The 24009-nt window shown below is 40.2% G+C and overlaps 1 protein-coding gene across 3 annotated transcripts in view; it reads right to left on the bottom strand.

The window, feature by feature from the left end:
* The window catches only part of LRGUK (leucine rich repeats and guanylate kinase domain containing), a 129021-nt gene that overhangs the window by 42123 nt on the left and 62889 nt on the right, over nucleotides 1-24009 (bottom strand). Inside the window, exons 15-16 of one of the 3 annotated variants that reach the window (XM_058297376.2) lie at nucleotides 22307-22402; nucleotides 12819-17342 (exon numbers count right to left, since the gene is read on the bottom strand). In XM_058297376.2, the coding sequence (XP_058153359.1) occupies nucleotides 15100-17342; nucleotides 22307-22402 (2339 nt within the window). In that variant the 3' untranslated portion in view covers nucleotides 12819-15099. Of the gene's footprint in view, nucleotides 1-12818; nucleotides 17346-22306; nucleotides 22403-24009 lie in introns of those variants that run through there. The other 2 variants (XM_058297375.2, XM_004465765.4) reach the window with 2 other exon arrangements.

Genomic DNA, 24009 nt, shown 5'->3' with positions numbered 1-24009 from the left:
GGAAAAAAAAAAGGAGCAGTGGCTCAAGGAGGTGAATGATGACATGAAGTGCACGAACAAATTTGTTACCCAAGTTCCAGAAGGACATCAGAAGGGAAAAGGGGCAGAAAGAATATTTGAGGAAATGATGGCCAAAAATTTCCCAACTATCTTGACAAACATGATTATATGTGTCCAGGAAGCAGAGCATACTCCAATTAGAATAAATCCAAATAGACCTACCCTAAGACACATAATATGCAGAATGCCAAATGCCAAAAAGAAAGAGAAAATTCTGAAAGCAGCAAGGTAAAAGCAAAATATCACATACAAGGGATGTCCAATAAGACTTAGTGTGGATTTCTTTTCAGAAATTATGGAGGCAAGAAGGCAGTGGTATGATATAATTATGATACTGAAAGAGAAAAACTGCCAGCCAAGAATTTTTATCTGGCAAAACTGTTCTTCAAATATGACAGTGAGCTTAAAATACTCATAGAAAAACAGAAACTGAGAGAGTTAATAAACCAGAATCCAGATCTGCAGGAAACACTAAAGAGAGTTCTAAACCTAAAGCAGTCAGAAAAGACAAGACAAGAGAGAGAGGCTTGGAGAATGTAGAAGTGAAGACTATTAGAAATGGTAACAAAAAACATAATAAGATGGACAAAAATAAGATATGACATATAAAAGCCAAGGATAAAATGGATGAAGAGATGCTTTTACAGTAATAACATTGAATGTTAATGGGTTAAACTCCCTAATCAAAAGACATAGGCTGACAGAATGGCTAAGAAAACATAAGCCATCAATATCCTGTCTGCAGGAAACTCAGTTTAGACCCAAGGATGCAAAGAGACTAAAGTAAAAGACTGGAAAAAAGATATTTCACACAAATAGTAACCAAAAGAGAGCAGGAGTAGCTATACTGGTGTCAGACAAAACAGAGTTTAATGCAGAAAAAGTGATAAGAGATGCAGAAGGCCATTATATATTAATAAAAGGGAGATTCCACCAGGAAGGAGTAACAGTAATAAATATCTACATACCTCATCAAGGTGCCCCAAAATACATGAGGCAAACTCTGGAAAAATTGAAAGGAAAAATAGATGTCTCTATGACCATAGTTGGAGACTTCAGTATGCAGCTAACATCAATAGAACTAGACAGAAGATCAGCAAGGAAACAGAGAAAATGAACAATATGATAAACGAGCTGGACCTGACATACATGGAACACTGTACCCCACATCACCAGGTTATACATTCTTCTCAAGCTTTCATGGATCTTTCTCCAGGAAAGATCACCTGTTGGGCCACGACACAGCTCTCAATAAATTCAAGATGACTGAAATTATACAAAGCACTTTCTCTGATCATAATGGAATGAAGCAGGAAATCAATAGCAGATGGTGTGGCAGTTTGGTATTGTTTATGAATTTCAAAAATAAATATTGGGTTACGTTTATAAACTGGTCTGTTCCTCTGGGCATTTAGATTGTATTAGACTCAGAGGGTTCACTTTTACTTTAGTAGATCAAGATTACCGCTTTTATTTGACCATGTCATTAGTGCAACTTGGTTTGAGTCCCTGCCTACAGCTAGGCTACAGCTGTGGGCTATATAAATGGATGCTCAATCAAAGAGAGAGAAGCAAATACATGGAGAAAGAGAACAAAGAGAAGAATAAAGAGGAAGAGAGACATCTCATCAGACAGGATCCTGCAGCCTCAGGAAGTGAGATCAGTCTGATAGTCTATAGCTGGCATTGTGAAGAGACCAGAGCAGCTGAACCTGGAAAGAAATGAGCCCTGGGAAAAGAGATGAGCCCTATGCCAGCCTATAGCTGAGATGAGAAGCTGAGACCATGGAGACTTAAGAGGAAGAGGAAGACTGAACCCTCACAGACATTGCCCACCATCTTGTGTCAACATATGGCAACAGACTTTGGGTGAGAAAGTACCTTTTAAGTAACCTTGAGTTGGACTCTTTAGGGCCTTGTGACTGTAAGTTTCTACCCCAAATAAATACCCTTTATAAAAGTCAATGGATTTCTGGTACTTTGCATCAGCACCCCTTTGGCTGACTAATATATATGGGAAAGGGGAAAATCTGCAAATATATAAACAACACACTCTTAAACAATCAGTGGGTCAAAGAAGAAATTGCAAGAGAAATTAGTAGATATCTTGGGACAAATGAAAACAAGAACACAACATATCAAAACTTATGGGATTAAGGGAGTGGAGTGGATGTTACTCAAGCAGTTGAGCACTTGCTTCCCACATGGGAGGTCCCTGGTTCAGTTCCAGTGCCTCTAAAGAAGACAGACAAACAATGAGCAGACATCAAACAAACACTAGGAGCAGAAAACAAGCAAAAACAACGAGCAGGGCATGGATGTGGCTCAAGCAGTTGAGAGCATGCTTCCATACGGGAGGCCCTGGGTTTGGTTTCTGGTGCTACCTAAATTAAAAACAAATAGACAATGAGCAGTCCGCAAGCAAAAACAATGATCAAACAGATGAGGAAGCCATCTTGGGGCAGGGCTGGGGGAGAAAAAAAGATGAAAAAAAAACACAACTATGGGATACAGTGAGATCAGTGCTGAGAGGGAAATATATACCTCTAAATGCCTATATTAGAAAAGAAGAAAGAGCTAAAATCAAAATATTAACAGGATTGGAAGACTAGCAAAAGAACAGCAAACTGATCCCAAAACTAGCAGAAAAAAAAGAAAGAGAGCAAGAGAGCAGAAATAACAATACTGAGATTTAAAAAAACCTGAAAATCAACAAAAAAGCTCTTTTGAGAAAAATCAATAAAATCGATACACACTTAGCTAGACTAACAAAGAAGAGAGAGAAGATATAAATAAAATCAGGAATGAAAGGGGGGGCATTACAACTGATCCCACAGAAATAAAAAGGATCTTAAAAAAATATGAGAAATTTTATGCCAACAAATTAGACAACCTAGATGAAATGGACAAATTCCTATATTGAAATGCAAAAACAACCTATATTGACTCCATAAGAAATAGAGGAACTCAACAAATCAATCACAAGTAAAGAGATTGAATCAGTCATCAAAACTCTTCCAACAAAGAAAAGTCCAGGACCAGATGGCTTCACAAGTAAATTCTACCAAACATTGCGGTCACCCCTCGGGCTGAAGTGTGGTTTGCTGGCCTGGCGGGGGAGCAGCCGCGGCAGGCCAAGCCGCTGCCCCATAATAGGGTGGCTGGTCGGACTCACCGCCACCCCTGAAGGGAGCTCGGCATGGGCGCAGAGTGCCCTCGGGTCTCCCCTTCTCGGCAGCCATGCTTCCGCGGCCACCCCTCCTCCCGGATGGCGCCACACGATGCCTGTGGGGCAGCACCCTTCTTCTTCTTTCTCCCTGCGCAGGCGCAGGGCGGAAAAATCCAGTCTGCCCTTTTCCCCTCCCCCGACAGCAGCAACAGCCAGGCGTGGGCGGAAAAATCCAGTCTGCCCTTTTCCCCTCCCCCGACAGCAGCAACAGCCGGGCGTGGGCGGGAAACTCAAGTCTGCCCTCCACCCCAGCAACAGCAGCCACCAATCCCCAAACCCTGCCCCTTCCCCCAGCAACAGCAACAGCCAATCCCTAAACACCACCCCTCCCCCGTCCAGTACCGCCCACTGACCTTTCGCCGGCAACCAACCAGAACAGGGCGTGGCTTCGACCAATCAGCCTTCCCCAGCCCCTATAAAACTGTTGCCTCTCCCTCAATAAAGTGGACTTGCGTGTTTACCTTGTCTCCGCGGTAGTTTTTCTGCCATGCGCCCTCCAGTCCTGAGAGCCCCCGACAAGGGCCTGGCCTCCCTTGTCCCCAGTCCGTCGCCTGCTTCTCCGGGCGACCCCTTCGTCGCCGGCTTTGCCGGGCAACCCCGTCAGCCGAACCGCGCAACCCCTGTGAGACCGACCCCTCATCTGCTGCCGGACCGACCCCTCGTCCCAAGTGGGACCGACCCCTCGTCCCAAGCGGGACCGACCCCTCGTCCAAAGCTGGACCGACCCCTCGTCCGCAGCCAGACCCCACCTCTACCGACCAAGCAAGCCGCCGCAAAAATTTCAGGAAGAATTAATATCAATCGTGTTTAAACTCTTCCAAAAATTTGAGGAGGGAAAATTACTTAACACATCTGATGAAGCCAACATCACCTTGATACCAAAGCCAAATAAAGATACTACAAGAAAAGAAAATTACAGCCCAATCTCCCTAATGAACGTAAATGCAAAAATTCTCAACAAAATACTTACAAATCCAATCCAAAAGCATTTAAAATAATTAGACATCATGATCAAGTGGGTTTCATTCCTGGTATGCAAGGGTGGTTCAACATAAGAAAATCAGTTAACATAATATAGCATATTAACAAATCAAAGGGAAAAAACCACATGATCATCTCGATTGCTGAAGAAAAAAAAATCCCATGGAAAGGAGTAGTCTAGGGAAGAAATTGTCACTTGAAATAAAGCTAGAGGATAATCTAGGGACTGTATGACACAGTTAACTTGGTGGTGGATGAGGATTTGTAATAGTACAAATACAAGAATGTTCTTCTATGAATTAAAACAAAAGTATGTCTCTATTAATACATGGTGTTAAGAATGTGGTGATACATGGGAACAATACAACTAATGTAACTTGTGGACTATAGTTAACAGTAAGATTGTAATATTTTTGCATCAATATATTGATGCAAGGAAGGTACTGTATCAATGGTAAGGGTCAAATATAGTGGGATATAAGGGAGTATGGGATTTTTCCTTTGGAGTAATGAAAACATTCTCAAATTGACTGAGGTGATGACAGCACAACTCTGGTAAAACCGGCAGCAACTGAGTATACACTTTGGATGGATAATACAGGGCATGGGACCATCTAACAGTGAATCCTGTGGTGGATGATGGGACTGTGGTTAACAGAATATGAGAATGTTCTATCACAAACTATAACAAATATACAATAATAATACATGATGGTAATAATAGGGGGTTTATGGGGAAAATATACCAAATGTAAACTTTGACTATATTAGCAGTAATATTTTGATGATATTCCCTCATCATTTGTAACAAATTTCCACAATAATGCAAGGTGCTGGTGGTGGGCTGCGATATGGGAATCCTGTATGTTATGCATTACTGTTTTGTAAACTTACAACATCCCCAATATTAATAATAAAGATGTTGATGATCCAATATTACAGGCACATTGATATTTAAATAATTGGTAATAAATTATCATTTGAGGGTCAGATTATAAATATTTTGACAAACAAAAATCCCTATTTTAATGGCCAATTTTTCTCCACTAAGACTATCTGCAGAGCAAAGCAATTTAGTCTCTCTCCTGTCCAAAAACATAAGACTGATCACTGTCAATATAAACTTTTTTTAACATTTAAATAAAACCTTGCAAAAAATATAATGAATCAACAGAGTTTGTCTGTTTTTGGAAGGGCTTGGAAATGGAGGACTTGAAATAGGCTTTAATTTTCAGAGAAAAGTCCTCAGATGCCCAAATAGCTTCAGAGTCATTCATTTTTCCCCTCCACTCAAATGCAACTTAAAAATAAAACATTTGTATTTTAGGTAGCAGTGATGATTTTTGTAAATCAAAAAGGTAAGTTATACCTACCATGATTAAATAAATACACAGGTGTAAAATGCAAATACCTATAAAATTCCTAAAAAGAGTTTCAATCCTGAAATATATAACCATGAAAAGGTCTTAAAACAAACCACAATGATCTGCAAGAGAATTAAAACTATTTATTTTTCAAATGGATAGTTACAGAATTTGTGGTGAGAAATGGAGGAAAGTACCATAAGGAAGTGGCATCACAAAACCAAAAGTACCAAAAGACGCTGTTTATTCTAAGACAGATTTAGAGTTTACAAGTCTTTTCTTATCTGTGCTTCTAAGAAAGGAATAATAGCAACAAAGGGGGAAAAAAATCATTTCCTATAATAGCTGTTAAAAAATTTCCATAGCAAATAAACTTTTATATAGTAGAAAGCTCTCATATAGGAAATATAGCAATAACATTAATGTTATATATGGCAAAGGAATATTTATTAAACTATTCTAACAATAAAGTACTATATACTTGACTGTCCAATCAAAGGATAATCAACTATTTAAACAGAAATAAATTTTACATCAGGAAAATGGAAAGCATGTAGATGTATATTTTCACATAAAAAGGAGATTTGGACTTGGCCCAGTGGTTAGGGCATCCGTCTACCACATGGGAGGTCCGCGGTTCAAACCCCGGGCCTCCTTGACCCATGTGGAGCTGGCCATGCGCAGTGCTGATGCGCGCAAGGAGTGCCCTGCTACACAGGGGTGTCCCCCGCGTAGGGGAGCCCCACGCGCAAGGAGTGCACCCATAAGGAGAGCCGCCCAGCGCCAAAGAAAGTGCAGCCTGCCCAGGAATGGTGCCGCCCACACTTCCCATGCCGCTGACGACAACAGAAGCGGACAAAGAAACAAGATGCAGCAAATAGACACAGAGAACAGACAACTAGGGGAGGGGGGGAATTAAATAAATAAATAAATCTTTAAAAAAAAAAAAAAAAAAAGAAGGAGATTAAAAAAAAAAAACACCTTTCTTTCCATGTAACCTCCTACTTTGAAATGTGAAATAAGAGGTTCAACATTTGGGCACTGTACTCAGAATGTACCAATTAAAACATATAACAATAGTGCCCTGGATTTCAGAGAAAAATAAGTTTATCATCAAGTAGTTACTTGACACTTTGAAGGAGATAAAACATAGGACAAGTAAAGTTCTATAGTGGAAGCCTAGTACGTAAGCTCTGTATGTGTACTAATTTAGGAAAGGGAACGGAGAGAGACAGTAGCAATGCTTGGCAGAAAACAGGATAGAAAACTTCAGGGGGCTTGATTACAAAGGTTTCCTCTCCTTTGAGCAATATATTTGAATAATTAAATTTTTGATGTGATTTTCACCTAAGTCCACACCTCCACCACTGCTGTTCTTTGTTTTGCTTAGGGATCATCCTGAAAGAATAACTTCCTCAAAAATATTATTTCATTGGTCATTTCTTCTAACATAGGCATTTTTTGTCTTTCGTCTTTCTGCTTTCCTGACTTTGTCCTCAGAAGCTGAGGGTCTTTAGATCTGATGGCTTGTGGAAGACTGTCTTTGTCTCAATTCACCACAGAAAAAAAAACAAAATGTCCACTATCTGGTAGTTTCTTCATTCCTGAGACATATAACCTGATGGCACTGACCATCTAACCAATCTGAAAACTGGACTACAAATTCTCTGAATTTTACCAATATTGAAGTAATAGCAGTAAAATAAATAACATTTATCAATTGTGTGCCATGTGTCAGATGCTATTAGAGCTCTCTTACGTGTGAATCACGAGTAAACTTCATAGTAACCTCAAAACTGAGGTCTCCCCCTCACTTCTCCAAGCTATAATGCTGCCTGTGAATGCCAATCAAAGACCCTAGATGTTAACATTCTGCTGACCTACAATTTCTTTCCAAGATTATTCTAATTTTATATAAGGCCATTAATTGAATGCAGGTTCTCAAAGTTTTCTAAAGGATTTTTAGGGGAGACCATCCCATTTGCCAAAATTTCCACCTAGTTTGAATAGACAGTGCTATAATATTCCAATTACTGTTGAAATGCAAATTGTCTGCTACCTATATATCAATACTAACAAAACTCATATAAGTGCTTGCTACATGCTAGGCATTGTTCTGGGTGCTTTACCTCGTATTAGCTAATTTAATCCTCACAATCATTCTAAGGTAGATACTATTATTATCTCCATTTTTATACATGAGAAAACTGTAGCTTGCCCAAGTTCACAGAAGGTAAAAGAACTGGAATTTCCAGTGATTATTTTTAATTTTAGTGTCACTTGCAATCATAAATTTCTAAGGTTATAACCTTTTAAATGTTCTTTTAAAAAGGTCTTCAGCTTTTGCTAATCCTGGCTGCAATCTCCTAACCACCTGTCACATTAGAGGTTTGGTCTTCTAACATTATTTACCTACCATCAATTCAATACAAGGAGATGGTTAGGCTTATCTTACCCTCTGTTCTGAATGTTTAGTCAATAAAGAAAAAAAAGAAAAGAAAAAATGATTTCTAGAATTATGTCTTTCAAATTGAATTAAGCAATTCAAGTCACTTGTGGACACACTGTACTAGGTACAACATAAACAGTGCAATTATCTGAAGTGGAATTTGGAGGACTTTTATGGTAATAAGATGATTTTCAGGGATGTTGTCATGGAACAAAAAGAAAGGAAGTCAGCTAAGTACTTAATGGTGAAAGCATTTTGATTAAGATTGTTTTGAGGTTTTTCTTTATTTTTTAGCTTTATATATTATTATTACTTGGGAAGCAGATGTGGCTCAACTGATAGAGCATCTGCCTACCATATAGGAGGTCCAGGGTTCAAACCCAGGGCCTCCTGGCCCACATGGTAAGCAGGCCCATGCGCAGTGCTGATGTGCTCAAGGAGTGTCGGCGCATGCAGGGGTGTCCCCTGTGTAGGGGAGCCCCATGGGCAAGGAGTGCACCCCATAAGGAGAGCCTTCCCACGTGATAAAAGCACGGCCTGCCCAGGAGTGGTGCCTCACACATGGAGAGCTGATGCAGCACGATGACGCAATGCAAGCAGATACAGAAGAACACACAGCGAATGGACACAAGAAAGTAGACAATGGTGGGGGGGCGGGGCAGTAAGAGGAGAGAAATAAATAAATCTTAAAAAAAAAAAAGAAATTATTACTATGCGTATGAATTTTGGATCCCTCTTATCCCAAGCCCTAATGTTTACAAAGAACATAACTTTCAATAGATTGGATCCTTACTATGGTCTCAGAGAAGAATTCAGGATAGATCATGCTGACCCATGAACCCTCACTTGGCAACCAGAGCAGGGAGACAGCCTGATAATAGCCTCTAAGGACACCACCATAGCAAAGCTGCAGGGCACTCAGGGCAGGGTTTTTCCAACTGCAGGTTGCAAACTACATTGCGAAATCAATTAGGTAGGTCACAGCCAGAAATTTTTAAAACTTGAAATGGAGCAGAAGAGAAAATACCAGATACATCACCATGGTAAGGGTGTTTTAGGATACTTCTGTTTCCTATGTGTGTTATGTGTAGGGCACGGTATTATGAAATATCTATCTAGTTATGAATCCTGATCTAAAAAGTCTGAAACCAACTGCTCTGAATACTAACTGCATGCAATTTTTATTAACTATAGCTAATAAAAACAGAGTGCTTAATTCTTCATAGCCATCAAGGAGAGGCACTTGTAGTTAATGGAGCATAGATCATAAAAAGAAGTTTAAATTTCATTCAGACCAAGTAATCACCCAGTATATGGAGACTTTCTGTAAGTTTCATGTCAAAGAGTGTCTAACCTCTAAGGGAATACTTTTGGAGTAAGCCTGCTTTTTCCTCTGTGTATCACCTCTAACTCTTAGAAACTTCTTCCCTATGCCAAATTAAAATAGAACATAAGGCTGCTACTTTCATATGACAGCTTTTCAAAGTGTGTGTGTGCGCGAATTTAATTTTGTATAACTTTTTCTGAATAAATAGTACATGTTAATTGTAGAAAATTTAGAAAATACTAAGAAGTGTAAAGAAAAAAATGAAATTACCCATAATCTAATAACTTACAGCTAACAATTAGAACCATATTGTGCATACCTCTTAAACCTGTTTTTTTTAACTTAATACATGTATTAGTGAGCCCAAGGGGTGCTGATGCAAAATACCAGAAATCTGTTGGCTTTTATAAAAGGGTATTTATTTGGGATAGAAGCTTACAGTCACAAGGCCAGGAGAATGTTACTTCCCTCACCAAAGTCCGCTGCCACGTGTTGGAGCAAGATGGCTGCCAGCCTCTGCGAGGGTTCAGCCTTCCTCTTCCTCCTAAAGCTCCTTGGTTCCTGCTCCTTCCGATCTCAGCTGAAGGCTAGCATAAGCCTCGTCTCTCAGCCCAGAGCTTGTTTCTTTCTGAGTTTTCTCAGTTGTTCAGGGCGCTGGTCTCTTCAGCTGCAAACTATTAGATGAACAGCTTGGCTTTCTCCCCAGGGCTCCAGCTCCAAAACTAAACTCTATGTGTTCTCCTTCTCTGTATATTTACTTTCTGGTCTTTGACTGAGCATCCATTTATATGGCCCACAAAGGCGGGGAGTAAGGGACTCAAACCCAGTTGCCCTAATGAAGGAGTCAAATAAAAGCCCTAATTTTGATTTAATAAAGTAAAAGTTAAAACTTCTGAATCTAATACAATCTAATATGCCCAGAGGAACAGACCAGTTTATAAACACAATCCAATACCTATTTTTGGATTTCATAAGTAATACCAAACTGCCACAATATGTAATGAATATTTCCCTCTCATTAAATAATCTTCTACAACATGATTATCATGGCTTTGTAGTATGCCAGCATATAGCAGTATCACAATTTTCTTTTTAAAATCACATTAGGCAGCTGGTTTACTTCTAGTTTCTATTATTTAAAAAATTCTAATGAGCAATCCTACATATAAATTATTTCCTTATGATAATTCTTGAATTAGAATGGCTAGGTTGAGGATTTGTTAAATTTCAAGACTTTGATAGATATTGTAAAACTGCCCCCCAGAAAAGTTGTGCCACTTTACATTCTCCCAGGTGATATAAGAAAAATGTATTTACCCTCAGCCTCACCATGAACAGGCATTAACTTGCTTTCCACCTTTGTCAATTTGTCACCAAAAAATGTTATTATTTTTTCATTTATAATGAGGTTGAACACTTTTGGCATACTTACTGGTCATTTTTATTTCTTCTCTTGTGAATTGCTCAGTGATGCCCTCTGTCCAATTAGGTTTTGGGTTTTCTTAAATAATAGAGTTAGCTCTTTAAATATTTCAAGAAAGCTTTCATGTCCAGCGGAACTATTATTTCTGTTGATTTGAATATAAGGTGCCAGACTTCTTTAAAGAAGTGGAACACTGTATTAGTTAACAAAGTGACCAGAATCCACATTTTCCCCACAGACATCACATTGTTGAGGAACGTATCAAATTGAAGTGATATAAACTTTCTTTGTAGATGTAGAGAAAAAGACCATTTTTAAATATTTGTATTTTAGATCTAAAAATGGGAAATTTCCCTTAAACCAAAAAAATCAATACTCCCATTATAGGGCAAGTATAAACCTATCTCTAGTCAAAGGAGTTGTTAATCTCTTCTACTCCTTGCCTCTAACTGCAACCAAAATTTTATCCAATTGCACTGAATCTCAAGCATTAAAAATGTGTACTACAAAAACAAAACCACAAACACAGAAAACTTACATCATCATGATATATGTCAGAAAAGAGGAGCTAGAACTTCCTCCAAATCAGATGAAAAGAAATTTGGTTTATCGCTTCTCATTAGTGCCCTAATGAAAATACAATGCCTTGAGGAGGCTCAGAAACAGTGCCTAAAGAGGAAGCCAAGATCAGTGCTACACTTTCCTCCATTACTAGTCACAATAGTTCTATAGTAGAAATCTGGAGAAAGCGGCCCCGGTAGTTGCTGAAGGCAGGGAGAGGGAAGAAGAGATGAGATGTAGGGGCATTTTCAGGACTTGGAGTTGTCCTAAATGATGTTGCAGGGACAGATGCTGGACACTACATATCCTGCCATAACCCACTGAATGTACTGGGGGAGAGTGTAAGCTACAATGTAAACTATAATCCATGCGGTGCAACAGTGCTCCCAAATGTATTTACCAAATGCAATGAATGTGCCACATGATGAAAGAGGTTGTTGATATGGGAGGAGTGGGGGGTGGGGGTGGGGTATGTGGGAACTTCTTATATTTTGTAATGTAACATTTTTTCTGATCTATGTATCTTTAAAAAAAAAAAAAGACAATTTAATTTAAAAAAAAATTTTAAAAAAAAGAAGCCAAGCAAATTGCCAGTTTTTTCATTTAAATGCCCTCATATAAAACTCATAGAAAATGGGCAGTTATCCTGTTTTCTTCCTTTCTTTTACAATCTAACCCTCATCCCACATCCAAATACTTGAATTGGTCATCCTGCCACTACTGCCCTACTGCAAGCCCTTTACCGTCTTGTCCTGACTATGGTAATAGCTTCCCAGAAATTCTTACTGTTTTCTGTTTTTGCCCTCTTAACATTTAACCTCTATACTACCACTAAATGGATCCAAGTACTAACTTAACCATTACAAGGCTCCCCTTTGTTATGAGAGCAAGTATCTAACTTCTTTAGCATAACACAAAAAGCCCACTGGTTCTACATAAACCTACAGTTTTCATGCGTTTGGATCCTTAGAAGATACTATCCCTGCACATTCCTCCATGATTAGATGTATGCTGTGTTGCCGCTTCTACAAACATCCTCTCATGCTGCCATCAGTTGACTATTTCCACAACCTTGACAACTTAGTTGAAGGATGATCTTCTCTTGGAATCTTCTATTTCAATTCTCCCATCTCAGGCTGAATTAATGGGTTGTCTATGGGATAGGCTAATATGCTTCTGAGTCATCAGTTGCCCCAAATACATGGTGTAAGGAACTCTATTAACTGTCTCCTTTGATAGAAAATGAAGTCTTTAAAATGTCTTCATCATCTCAATGTATCTAGCAACTATTATAGTGTCTGGCATGTAGAAAGTATTCAATAAATTCTTGCTGGATAAATGAACTAACTTAATAAAAATAATTTGTTATATATGTTTAAAAATTCACCTTATTACTTGAACCTTAAATTAGAGGATAATTACAAGCATTACACAGACTCTTCATTTTAAAAATAGCAATATCCTCTAATGCATTTAAAACAACATTTGACATAGACACAATTTGGTAGAAACATATCCTTTGTATAATATAAGACTCATGTATAAAGACATTTAGAACATGGTATATTTATCAAGCATACTGATAGCTAGCTTTGGACCCTTAAGTAAAGCATTCTGTTAGGAATCCCTGGTATTTTCCCAGGTTACAGCCTCAGACATACTACTGGCACACCACCAAAACCCATTGAACACTTGAAAGTTTAGTCATCAAGATGCCAAACACAGCTTAGCATGCTGCTGCATACGTGGTAAGCGCTCAATAAATATGTGTTACATTTTAAGAGCTACATCTTCAGTTGGCTGCCCTGGCCACAATTCTCTTTCCCGTGGATGCAGGCTCCATACATAGGAGTGGGAACAATAAGTGTGTCTAAATGTATCTGCCCTCCAGCCAGAGTTGACTGGTTTAAGAATGAGTACCTGACCTAGCTGGGCCAATAGAACCTTCCCCTGGTATTTTTTTCAAAATCTTAGGAACAAGGAACATGTGAGTTAATCCCTTTAACTGCCATATAGTTGCTGCCAGATGGAAAACCTAAGAGCCGTTGGTGGCCATGTTCCCTACCATGTGTGGAAGTGGTTACATAGTCATTAGTAGTCAATAAGAATGAACTCAGCATGGAGAAAAACAAAGAGATGAGAAATGATGAGAGTCCTAGAAAGAGCCCAGAAGATGACAAGAGCTTGGAGATGAAAAGAGTCCTGGGGATGGCCAGAGTCCTGGGGATGATGAGAGTCCAGGAGACGATAAGGGCACATGAAATGACGACAGTGAAGGAGATGATGAGAGTTAAGGAGATGACAAGCATCCTGGAAATTATGGGCATCCTGGAAATGAGAGTTCTGGAGATGATGAGAATTCAGGAGATAATTAGAGTCTAGGAGAGTGACGGAGAAGACGAAACTCCTGGAGATGATGGGTATCCCGGAGATGATGAGAATCCCGAAGATGATGAGAGTCAAGGAGATGATGACAAGCCTGGAGATGACGAGAGTCCAAGAGATGCTGACAAGCCTGGAGATGACGAGCATCCAGGAGATGATGACAAGAGTCCAGGAGATGACTGATGAAAAGCCTAGAGATAATGAGAGTCCTGAAGATGATGAGAGTCCTGGGAATGAAAAGAGTCCAGAAGAAAACAAGAGACCTAAAAATGAGATTTCCACAGATGATGAGAGCACAAGAGATGATGAGAATCCAGGAGATGACAAGAATCTTAGAAATGATGAAGTCCTGGAGATGATGAGAGTCCTGTTATGTTCTGTAACTGGACCTCTGTCCTTGCCACAGTTTGGCTGTGTGAGATATCCCATTCGCTTCTAATAGATTCATGTAAGCTGGCTCTTGTAAGCAAGACCCCTGTCACTTGTAAGCAAAAGAATCCTGACAGTATGAATAGATAAATGAAAAACTGATTTACCTCCATTTTTTCCCACTAGTTCCTTTAACTGAGTCAACCAGATGGTTTGGCATAATGTAAGAATGGGCTAATTTGCATAAGATTCCTGTTCAGAGAGAAGAGGAAGGTATTCAGCTTGAAACACATTTCAAACAAAAATAAGTTTCAGGCACTATATACCAACATGAATCTGAAGTATTCAATCATGATGTCATGCACATAAAGAACTTGTCCCCTTCCCATTGGAAGATTTCCACAAATTAACTGTGGTTTTGGAATCTCTGTGGGAGAGACCAAGACCCAGAAAGAACAAAGTTTTCCTTCTCAGAATACTTTTTGCTTCTGAACCCCTCAATAATGCAAGAGGCATAAGAATTATCTAGTGTAGAAGTGGATTTTCCTAATGAATAGAACAAAACTTAATGCAATACGGCACATCTTCAGCCAAAGTTGGAATTCATGTCAGAATTCATGGCTGGATGCATAGCTGCCATGCTGACACCAGCCTTACGACCAGCCCATCAGTCAGGTGGCAAGCAGACACTGCTTGCAGCTGCATTTCTCTTCAGGAGTTGCTCTTCCAGGATATAAGGGCAAGCCACCAAAAAGGGATAGAAATGCAAAGTCTGGCTCCCTTCTAAGAATCCAATGGCCAGAATGCATGGTTGCTCCACCTGGGCTGACTTGTGGTTGCAGAGAAAGCCACTGTATAGTCTCATAGTGCCTTAGCCATAGCTTTTCATTCTGTGATGGCACTGCTTCAGGGATTCACAGATGGAAATGGCCTGATGGCTCTAGGGATGGGTTAAATCTTGGTGCTCTGACTGCCCCTGGCACGCAGTCTTCCCTTCCTGTTGCCCTCAGCAAACATTTGATTCTGAGTCATGGCAGGGCTTTTGACCCGTGGTACACCATTTTTCCGAGTCCATCTGTCTTTGGGTTGCTGCTTAGTAGCAACAGCATTGTCTCTTTGGACAGAGCTCTCTCTGGTCTGACTGGTCCCCCTATGGGCTAGTGTCTCTTGGACAGGCTGCTGAGTGGGGGCAATGCTCTCCTGCTCTGTGGGGTCAGAAGTCTCTGTCTTCTGAGACCTCCCCTTTTTATGAACCAGTTCTTTTCTCACTGGCTGCTCCACAGGGGCAGAGCTTTCCTGGACTGACTCTGGAGAGGCCTGTTTACCCTCCAGAGGTCTCTTGTGGGGGACTTGACCCTCTTGAATTGGTCGGTCAACGCTAAGGGGAGTTTTATTAACTTGTGATAATCGTACAGAAATCTCTCTTTTCAAAGATGGTCCTTTTTTGGACATACCTACATTCTGAATTAGGTTATTTTGGGGGAGGCTATTATGGGCCTTTTTTCTGGAATGATGTATCATTTCACTTTTCTCTTCTGGTATTTTGCAATCGTTAGCCAACATTTCAGCATGGGGTGGCTCAGGAATTTCTGGTTTATGGACATTTCTTCTCTGGTTCTCCTGAGGGCTCAGAGCAGGGCTGGGGTTATGCCGGCTGGGTCCTTTTGTGGGAGTCTGCTTACTATGGGAGTCTATCTGCAAAGCTGTCTGATGGCCTCTAGGTGGCACCTTCCTCAGATGTGCTGATCCTTTAGCTATCTCGCTTTGGATAGGGAGTTTTTTTTTTCTAGTTCCCATCTGCTGCTTTGGCTCTTGGTTTTGGGGTGAAGCCAGCATATCTGGGATCTTCCTGCTGGAGGAGCGACCTACTTTAGGAGCTTTCCTTTCCTTTCCAGGCCTGATATTATGCTGCTCCCCCGTGCTCTGAGGCACCTGCTGCTCTGAGAAGGGGGTAACAATGTGAGGGAGCTTAACTTTCTGAGCATCCTCTTCTTGGGATGGATTGGGACTGTGCTGTGGTGCTTGTTCCTGGATGGGAGGACTGATAAGGGGGAGTTTCACCTCATTGACTTTCTCTTCCTGGACTTGCTGAGGATTTGGGGCAGGATTGGGGCTCAGATTCTGCGGGGGTTTGGACTGGAGAGGGCTGATAGGAGGGAGTTTACTGGTGTCCCCTTCCTGAGAGAGTGGAAGCCTGGGAGAAGGAGTCATGTTTTGATCTGAGGATGTTCCTAAAACCTCTTCCCTGCTAGGTGAGAGGAGTTTGGGTGTGGGCCTCCTACTCTGCAGGGGAGCAAGTGTCTGAGGTTGCGGCAACCTCGTGGGAGCCAACCGGCTTCGAGGAAGCAAAGACCTTGGTTCCTCCCCAGCCTGCATCTGTGCAGTATTCGTTGATAAGTCTTGGGGATGTGGCAATTCTGGGTATGGAGTACCAACCCGGGCAACTTCTCTTTGGGGGTTTTCTTTCTTTAGAGGTTGTTGAAACTCTCCCAGAGATGAGTCAGGTTCCTTTGCTGAGTCAGGGTGGGAAGGATCTTGTGGAAGATCATGATGAGAAGAACTGTTAGGTGGAAGTTTGGCTGACTCGGTTTCCTCATCCTGAGTTATCTGAGGACTGAGGGAAGTTGGGCCGGGCCCCTGTGGAGGTTCAGATGGAGGAGGATTGACAGGAGGCACTTTGGCTTCGCCTGATTCTTCATCCTGGTCTGGGTGAGGGCTGCGGGCTGGCAGTGAGTCAGGGTGCTGAGAAGGCTCTTGAGAAGGAGAGGGGGAGGATGGCCTCACTTCACTTCCTTTCAATTCGGATGACAGGATCGCATTTTCAGGGGAATCTGTCTTATTGGTTAATGCTTTTGGAGAAAGATCTGATTGTTGGACAACCCCTTCCCTCTGGTTTGGGGATAAGTCTTGAGTCTGCTGGGGAATACCAAGTGCTGATGAGCTGGGATGCTGAGGAGGCTCAGAACTGAAGTGGCTATTAGGAGAAAGCTCTTTTTTAAGGATTTCTCCCTCCTGAGTCAATTCTTGCTTCTGGGAGTGAGCTAGGTTCTGATCTTCAGGCACCTGTCCATAAGTCTGCATTCCAGAGAAATGCTCTGTTATCTGGCCATCTGCTTGCAGTTTCGCCAAGCGCCTTGGGGACGGGACCAGGTGTGCAGGTACCCCAGAGAGAGTCTTCTTATTAGAGGGAGCTCCTGCTTTAATATGAAAAGAAGTTAGCTAAAATCAGTCTTAACAAATAAGACTATGTAACTTTAGAAATTAATAATGGAAAACATTTTTCCTTTTTTTGGTGCACGTAGACCTTTGTAAAGAATAAAATCACATATATAGAACTTAAACTTCCCTTCTCTTCGGGAATACCAAGAGCCAGAATTCTTATTTAATGGAACCTAGAACAATTTTAGTTAATGGAGAACATGATTTAATAAATAAACATAAAGAGGCTTATTCATAGACACAAAATTTATATCCAAGTGGGTAGGTAGCACGAATGTTTTCTAAGCAATGATATTTTAGATTTTGCCACCTCAGAGATCACTTTGGCTTTGGATTGTACAAATGAGAGGTTGGACATCTAAGGCAGATGAAGTCCCATTTGTTTGTTTCCTTGTTTTTCCTTTTTTAAACAACCCTATGAGCTCATGAGGGGTCATGTGTGTTTACCAGCACCTAGACCTAGGGAGGTGCATGAAGCGCAGGAGGCACTGAATAAATATGTGGTGAATGGAAGAAGGAAGGACTCAGTCTCATGGAGTCATAGGGCCTCGTGGCTGAGAGAAACTGATCCTGCAGCTGTCCAATCTGCTATCCCTGACCCCCAACCCCTGCCCCCCTGCATGCTTAGGCTACCCTTATTCCTCAAAGTCTACCTTGGCTCCAAAAATGGCTGTCAGAGGCCACTAGTAATGTTGATGTTGCAGAGAATTTCTTCCTTCAGCCAGCATGAGAGTAAGTTCTCAAAATGACTCCTGTCTCATGGACACCATCACCCAGCAGATACATATCTATTACAGACACACTGACATATTGTGAAGGCTCTATCTATCTTCAGCTTATTCCTAAGGACATGGGTCTGAAATGCAGAGGGAACTGAGGTGGGGCATGACTCCGGAACAGCCTTGCAGAAAGTAATCTCAGCTTACTTTGGGGGAGACCTAATACTCATTGATTTCAAATCAAAGCAGTGGACCAGTCCCAGAGATGAACCAGGCTACTAGCTACATTCCCTTTCCCTTGAAGCAGGATGAGCTTAGACAACTCTGGGTTCTCACCAAGCCTCCTAGTCTAGATTTGTACCCTTTGAATCTGGTCAAACCAGAGATCTCTTGGGAGGAGGAGGGGACGAGTAGGGACAAGGAAAACTTGCTTCTTGGGAGGGCTCCTGAGAGGATGCCATTCATCATTCTCATTCCCCTAATTTATGACAGTTTAAATACTACAATACTAATTCAGACAAGAGAACAAGATTAAGATAAAAGAACAGTGAAACTCAACACTGAAGTTCTTACCATCTTTATGTCCGTCCTAGTTTCCTACAATCAGATATGCAAGGATATTTTTTCCAGTTTAACAATTTAACAAGTCACATAATTTGGCAAATGATACCATGCCCTTTATTAAAGATACAGTCACCACTTTATGGACTAGTAAATTGATCAATTTTCCTCTGTTTGACTTATTATCACCATCATATTCCTCCATCATTAGTCAGAATTCTGAATAATGATTTGCACATATAATTTTATTTTATGATCTTTATAGCAAGAACTCAGGCTTGTAGTTGGTTCAGCTTTTTAAAAGCTTTATCGGAAGCACTGAATATCCCCGAAATGGGTTGTAAAGAGACAAATGGAGGGTAAAGACATCCTGTACACACTGAGCTGTGAATCTAATAAGTTTTTTCTTATTTGGGGGAAAAGATTTTGTTTACTCAGGGTTTTTATGGCTCCCATGCCTTAGAAGCAAATATTACCTGCATTACTATAAGGGAAAAAATGAGACTATTTTATATCTCAATCACTATATATTTCCAGTGGTACAACTAAAGATCACAAGAGTTTATAATCATTCTGTACATAAAAAAGTTGCCATCTATTTTACCATGCATTAAGTGAAAACTCAATCTCTCCATTGGTGAAGGCTTACATTTTTGGGTCCAGGCTAGTAGACCTGCTGAACTCAGAACTGAGAGACCTTATTTTTATTTTTTCACTTTGTTCCTTTCTCATCAGTTAAATTAGAAATTAAAACTGCTATCTCAATGACAAATTAGCAACATAAAATTACTAAAATCAAAGCTATGTATTACTATGTCAAATATTAGAGAATAATTTTCCATTTCTATTGATAAAAGGTTACTGCTTTTAAGAAAACTATGCTATTAGCCATAAAATTTCTGAAAGATAGTCTAATCCAATTGGGGAAAACCTCAGCTCTAGAAGACCAATAGATTCTAATAATGTCCTGTAATATATATTATTTTTTCATCAGAAATGGGAATTCAAAGTGATTTCTCTAATCAAATTCATGATGATTGGTAAGATTTAGAATAGAAAATTAAGGCTTAATATTTCCAGTTGTCTCCTAATTGCTCAGTCAAAACTCTCTTCCTTAGAATCTTAAATACATTTTATTTCAATTTCTTTACCTTTGACAGCTCAATTACAAAAAGAAAAAAGAAAAGTTCCCCCATACTTTGTTTCTAGGTATTCATTTATGTTATATAAGCACACTCAAACTACAGAACTTAAATTCAGAGTGGCCTGGCACAGAGCAAAGAGGTTAAGAGCCAGCAGGGCACATGATGATCATGCTGCCATGCTTCTGGGGCCCTTTCGGGGGTCACGACACTTGTTTTGAGGTGACTATAGTTGAGCCCCACTCCCCAGCAGTGAGCCTGTAGAGATCTGCTCCATGCTCCTTGGCATGAACTTCACAGCCCTGAAACTCAGAGAAGCTGTTGGATCTACTTCTTGGGTTACTAGAGATATTGATTAACAGATCAGTATCTGAAACTTATATTGGCTAATAAGGGCTATGTTAATTAGAACTTTTTACACTCACTTGAATAATGGCTGACCTCCACAAAGCCACCTTATATGTACGTTTATCCTTATATCATCAACTGAAAAATAGTAGACTTACTCAACAAATTAACTATTCAAATAAGGTTGTTCTCCAAAATATTAAAACTGCCAGAAATCAGAGACTGTTTAACATAGTGATTTAGATAATTAATTGCAAACCTCTCCCATCTACTTTTTAAAGCAAGATTTCTATTAGTCTATAACCAGATGTATGTGACAGTGATAAAATTTTTACAAATTCCATAATTCTTACTTTTCATTAAATCAGACAGGCCTAACTAATTAGCCTAAATAAAGTTTGATCATACTCTTTAAAATGGGAGTCCATTTTCCCATGCACACATTATCTGGTCTATTAATTTGCCAAATGGCAAATGCACCCAGTAATCAATGTTCCCAATAGCTGTAGAATAAGAAAAGATGTCAGAGATGGAGGCTCGCTGGCTCTTGAGATGGAGTCCTGTTCAAATGACACCATTCAGAAGTGTGCCCTCAGTGTGGCTGATTCAGAAATGCACTTTTTATCAGTTACTCAGAACTAGTCAGGCTCAGGGGGGACTGACTCATGGTTAGCTAAACCCACAAGAGGCTGATTTAAAAGCCAGAATACCAATTTATTAATTTACAATGGGAGATGGGCCTGGCTCAGGGCTCAGGGCAGGGTGTGCTAACGTAGAGTATAGCACCCACAGGGGCAGGGGTACTCAGGGGACCAAATTAAACATCAGAAGGTTGCTTGGTTAGCAAAGAATTAAAGCAAAGGGAGCCAGGTTTCCCCAAGAGAAACTTCTATTGACCTACGGAAGCCTCATTACATACATCACACTATTTGTCGGTCCTGGCTTTCTACAGAACTGATGCCTGTATGGAGAATCAGAGCAGTGCTGGATAAATACATGGACAAGCTTTGATTTTAACACCCCACCCTCATGCCTTTTAGACTAAGCACAGTTCACGCCTCCACCAATGCCTATTTTCAGACAGGTTGCATTTTCTTTGGGTAATTTCTGGTCAGAAGGTTATATCCTGGTCACTCTGTCTCCTATGTGACATCGAAAATCTCAGCCATTATCTGTTGATTTTCAGCAGTTTCACAATGACCTCATTTTTAAATTCCAGAGGCACCTGACTGGGAGAATCTTGTAAAAGAGTAAAATCTTGTATAAAACAGTAAAATTAATTTGAACTCTGGCTAAATCAGGACCTAGCCTACCTCAGTCTAAAATGATTGCAATGGCCAGGATGCAACCAGGCAAGCAAAATCATACATGGACAAAGAAATCACAGATACATACAAAACTGAAAAAAACAACAACAACAACAACAAAAAAAAAACTCCACAGCAGCAAAAATCTCTCACTACCATTTACAATATGTGGTATATGAATGAAGTTTAAGCCATCAGGGGGACCTTTTAACTACATCTCTATACTCATGTACCAAAATTCTAAGTTAGGGCTTCAGAATTCCTAGATTGCAAGGAGATGCACTTTTACATCCTCCAGCCAGGTGGGAAGTATTGATCCTTTTTAGCAGGACAATGAACTAAAGTTCAACTGAGCAGCTTGCCCTAGTGGGTAGCAGAGCTAGGACCACGATCACATCCTCTGGCCAGTATCCTTTCTATATACCCTGCAGTATAACCTTTTGAGAACTGGGGCAATGCAAAGAAAAGGGGAAAGAAGACTCTCAGGCAAACAAAGCCAAATACAAAAGTGCCAAGTAGAACACTGGCTCATCCTCCCAAAGGGAGCCAAACTTCCTGAAGGCTCAGTTCTGAACGGTAAGGTAAACCCTTCTCTATTACCCACCTCGAAGGTACTGCCCCGACTGTCCCTGTGGGGCAGTCCCCAGAGCTCCATTATGATGACAGAGAGGAGCAGAGTTGTAGGTCCAGAAGGCTATCTTCTACCAACTACTGGTGGAGACAATCACCCCAGAAGAAGTGTAGTGATTAAAGAATTAGAAGGAGATATAATCTGGTTGATGACTATCCAAAAAACAGCTAACAGATTTGTTTTCCTTTCCATGAAAAAATAATTTCAGGCACAAAGGGGAGAGAATAGTACCTGCAGTTGGTGCCAAACCCTTGGCAGGTTCCTCAGCCAATCCAAGATATTCTCTAATGAGCTGACTCAGCTTTTGGTAGGCAACATCCAGATCATCTATAGTAAATGAGAGAATGTACTTTAAAGCAACGGAGTCATATCAAAATACAGTCTATTTTCAACTGTTGGTGGTAATGGTTTTTAACTACATTTAATTTTATGAATACTGTCTTAGGCAGAATTCTCAGATGACCCTCAACAACCCTCCTCCCCTTGACTGTGAACAGAAGCTATATATGTGATGACGCGTTACTCCCATAATGATGTTTCTTTCTATGGCCAAAGGGATTTTTGCAGATGTAATTCACATTACTAATTAGGTGATTTTGGATTCATCAAAAAGGTAGATGATCCAGGTGGGCCTAACCTAGTCACTTGAGTTCCTTAAAAGCAAGGAGTTTTCTCTGGCTGATGGCAGAAGAAAAAGTCAGAGCTTTGAAGCATGGCAAGGATTTGATGTGTGGCTTCTGGTTTGAAGACAGGGGAGGCATGTGGATTGGAACAGAGAGCAATCTCCAGCAGATTGCCAACAAGGAAACTGGAACCTCAGTCCTACATCCACAAGGAACTGAATTTTGCCAACAAGAAGAATGAGCTTTGGGGCAGCTATTCCCCCACAACCTCCAGAAAGGAGCCCAGTCAGGCTGACAGTTTAATTTCAGCACTGTGATTCTCTGAGAACCCAGCTATGTAGTACCAGACCTCTGACCTCCACAGCTGTGAGTTAATAAATGGAGGTTGTTTTAAGCCACTAAGTGTGATAAATTATTATGCAGCAATAGAAAACTAATACAAATATGAATACACTGACAGTTTTCAGAGATCAAAAAGTATTAGCTGGATCCATATGAAATTGCTGTTTTTGTAGGTGAAAATAGTTGAATATGAGTAATTTCATATGGTTCATCCTGATGCCCCCTCCATCCAATATCCCCTAACAGGTAACAGTTTCTTGAGGATTCTTCCAGACCTTTTTTAATGCAGTATAAGATAATATGATAACACAATTCTTTTTTTTTTTTTTACATAAATGACACCATACTACACCTACAATTATGAACCTGTTTCAGTAACAGAATAGCTTGAAGATCTTTCCGTATCAGTACATAAAAGAGTTTTCTCCTTCTTATGGCTGCACAACGTAATAGAGTTTTAAAATATAAAGAAATTTCCATATCTTCATAAAGTTTCCTACTGAGTACTACTTCAAGTAAGTGGCCATTTCTAAGCTAGGAATTGAATGTTTTACATAAATTTCATGGGTACGATATTTTTAGTGACTGGATTTTTATCTATAAGTAGCTTATGGTAAAATTGCCTGAGAGTCCTATATATGTTCCTGGAAATTTAAATTCGTATTTCCAATGGTACATTATCTAACTTTGTTCTCACAATGTCCCTTAAGGAAGAAACCTAATCAAGGTTTGTTTTACACCCAATCTTATTAGTTAAGATCTTAAGGAACAATAGAGATAATTCTCAGATTGAAACAGTGGAATGTTAGAAGATGTTAGCAGGGTCAGATCCCAAAAGCTCTTGGTTTCTTACCCCTCTTTGCCACCCTTTGTAATTCACTGTTACAAGGAAAATATCTTTTCCCCAATAATTTTCTTTCCATTAAACAAACTTTTACCCTAGTGACCTCGCATTTTAAAATTAAAACT

Source organism: Dasypus novemcinctus, chromosome 5, assembly GCF_030445035.2.
Source record: "Dasypus novemcinctus isolate mDasNov1 chromosome 5, mDasNov1.1.hap2, whole genome shotgun sequence".
Lineage (NCBI taxonomy): Eukaryota > Metazoa > Chordata > Mammalia > Cingulata > Dasypodidae > Dasypus > Dasypus novemcinctus.
The sequence above is the reverse complement of the archived record's forward strand: the minus strand, read 5'-3'. Positions and strand labels throughout refer to the sequence as shown.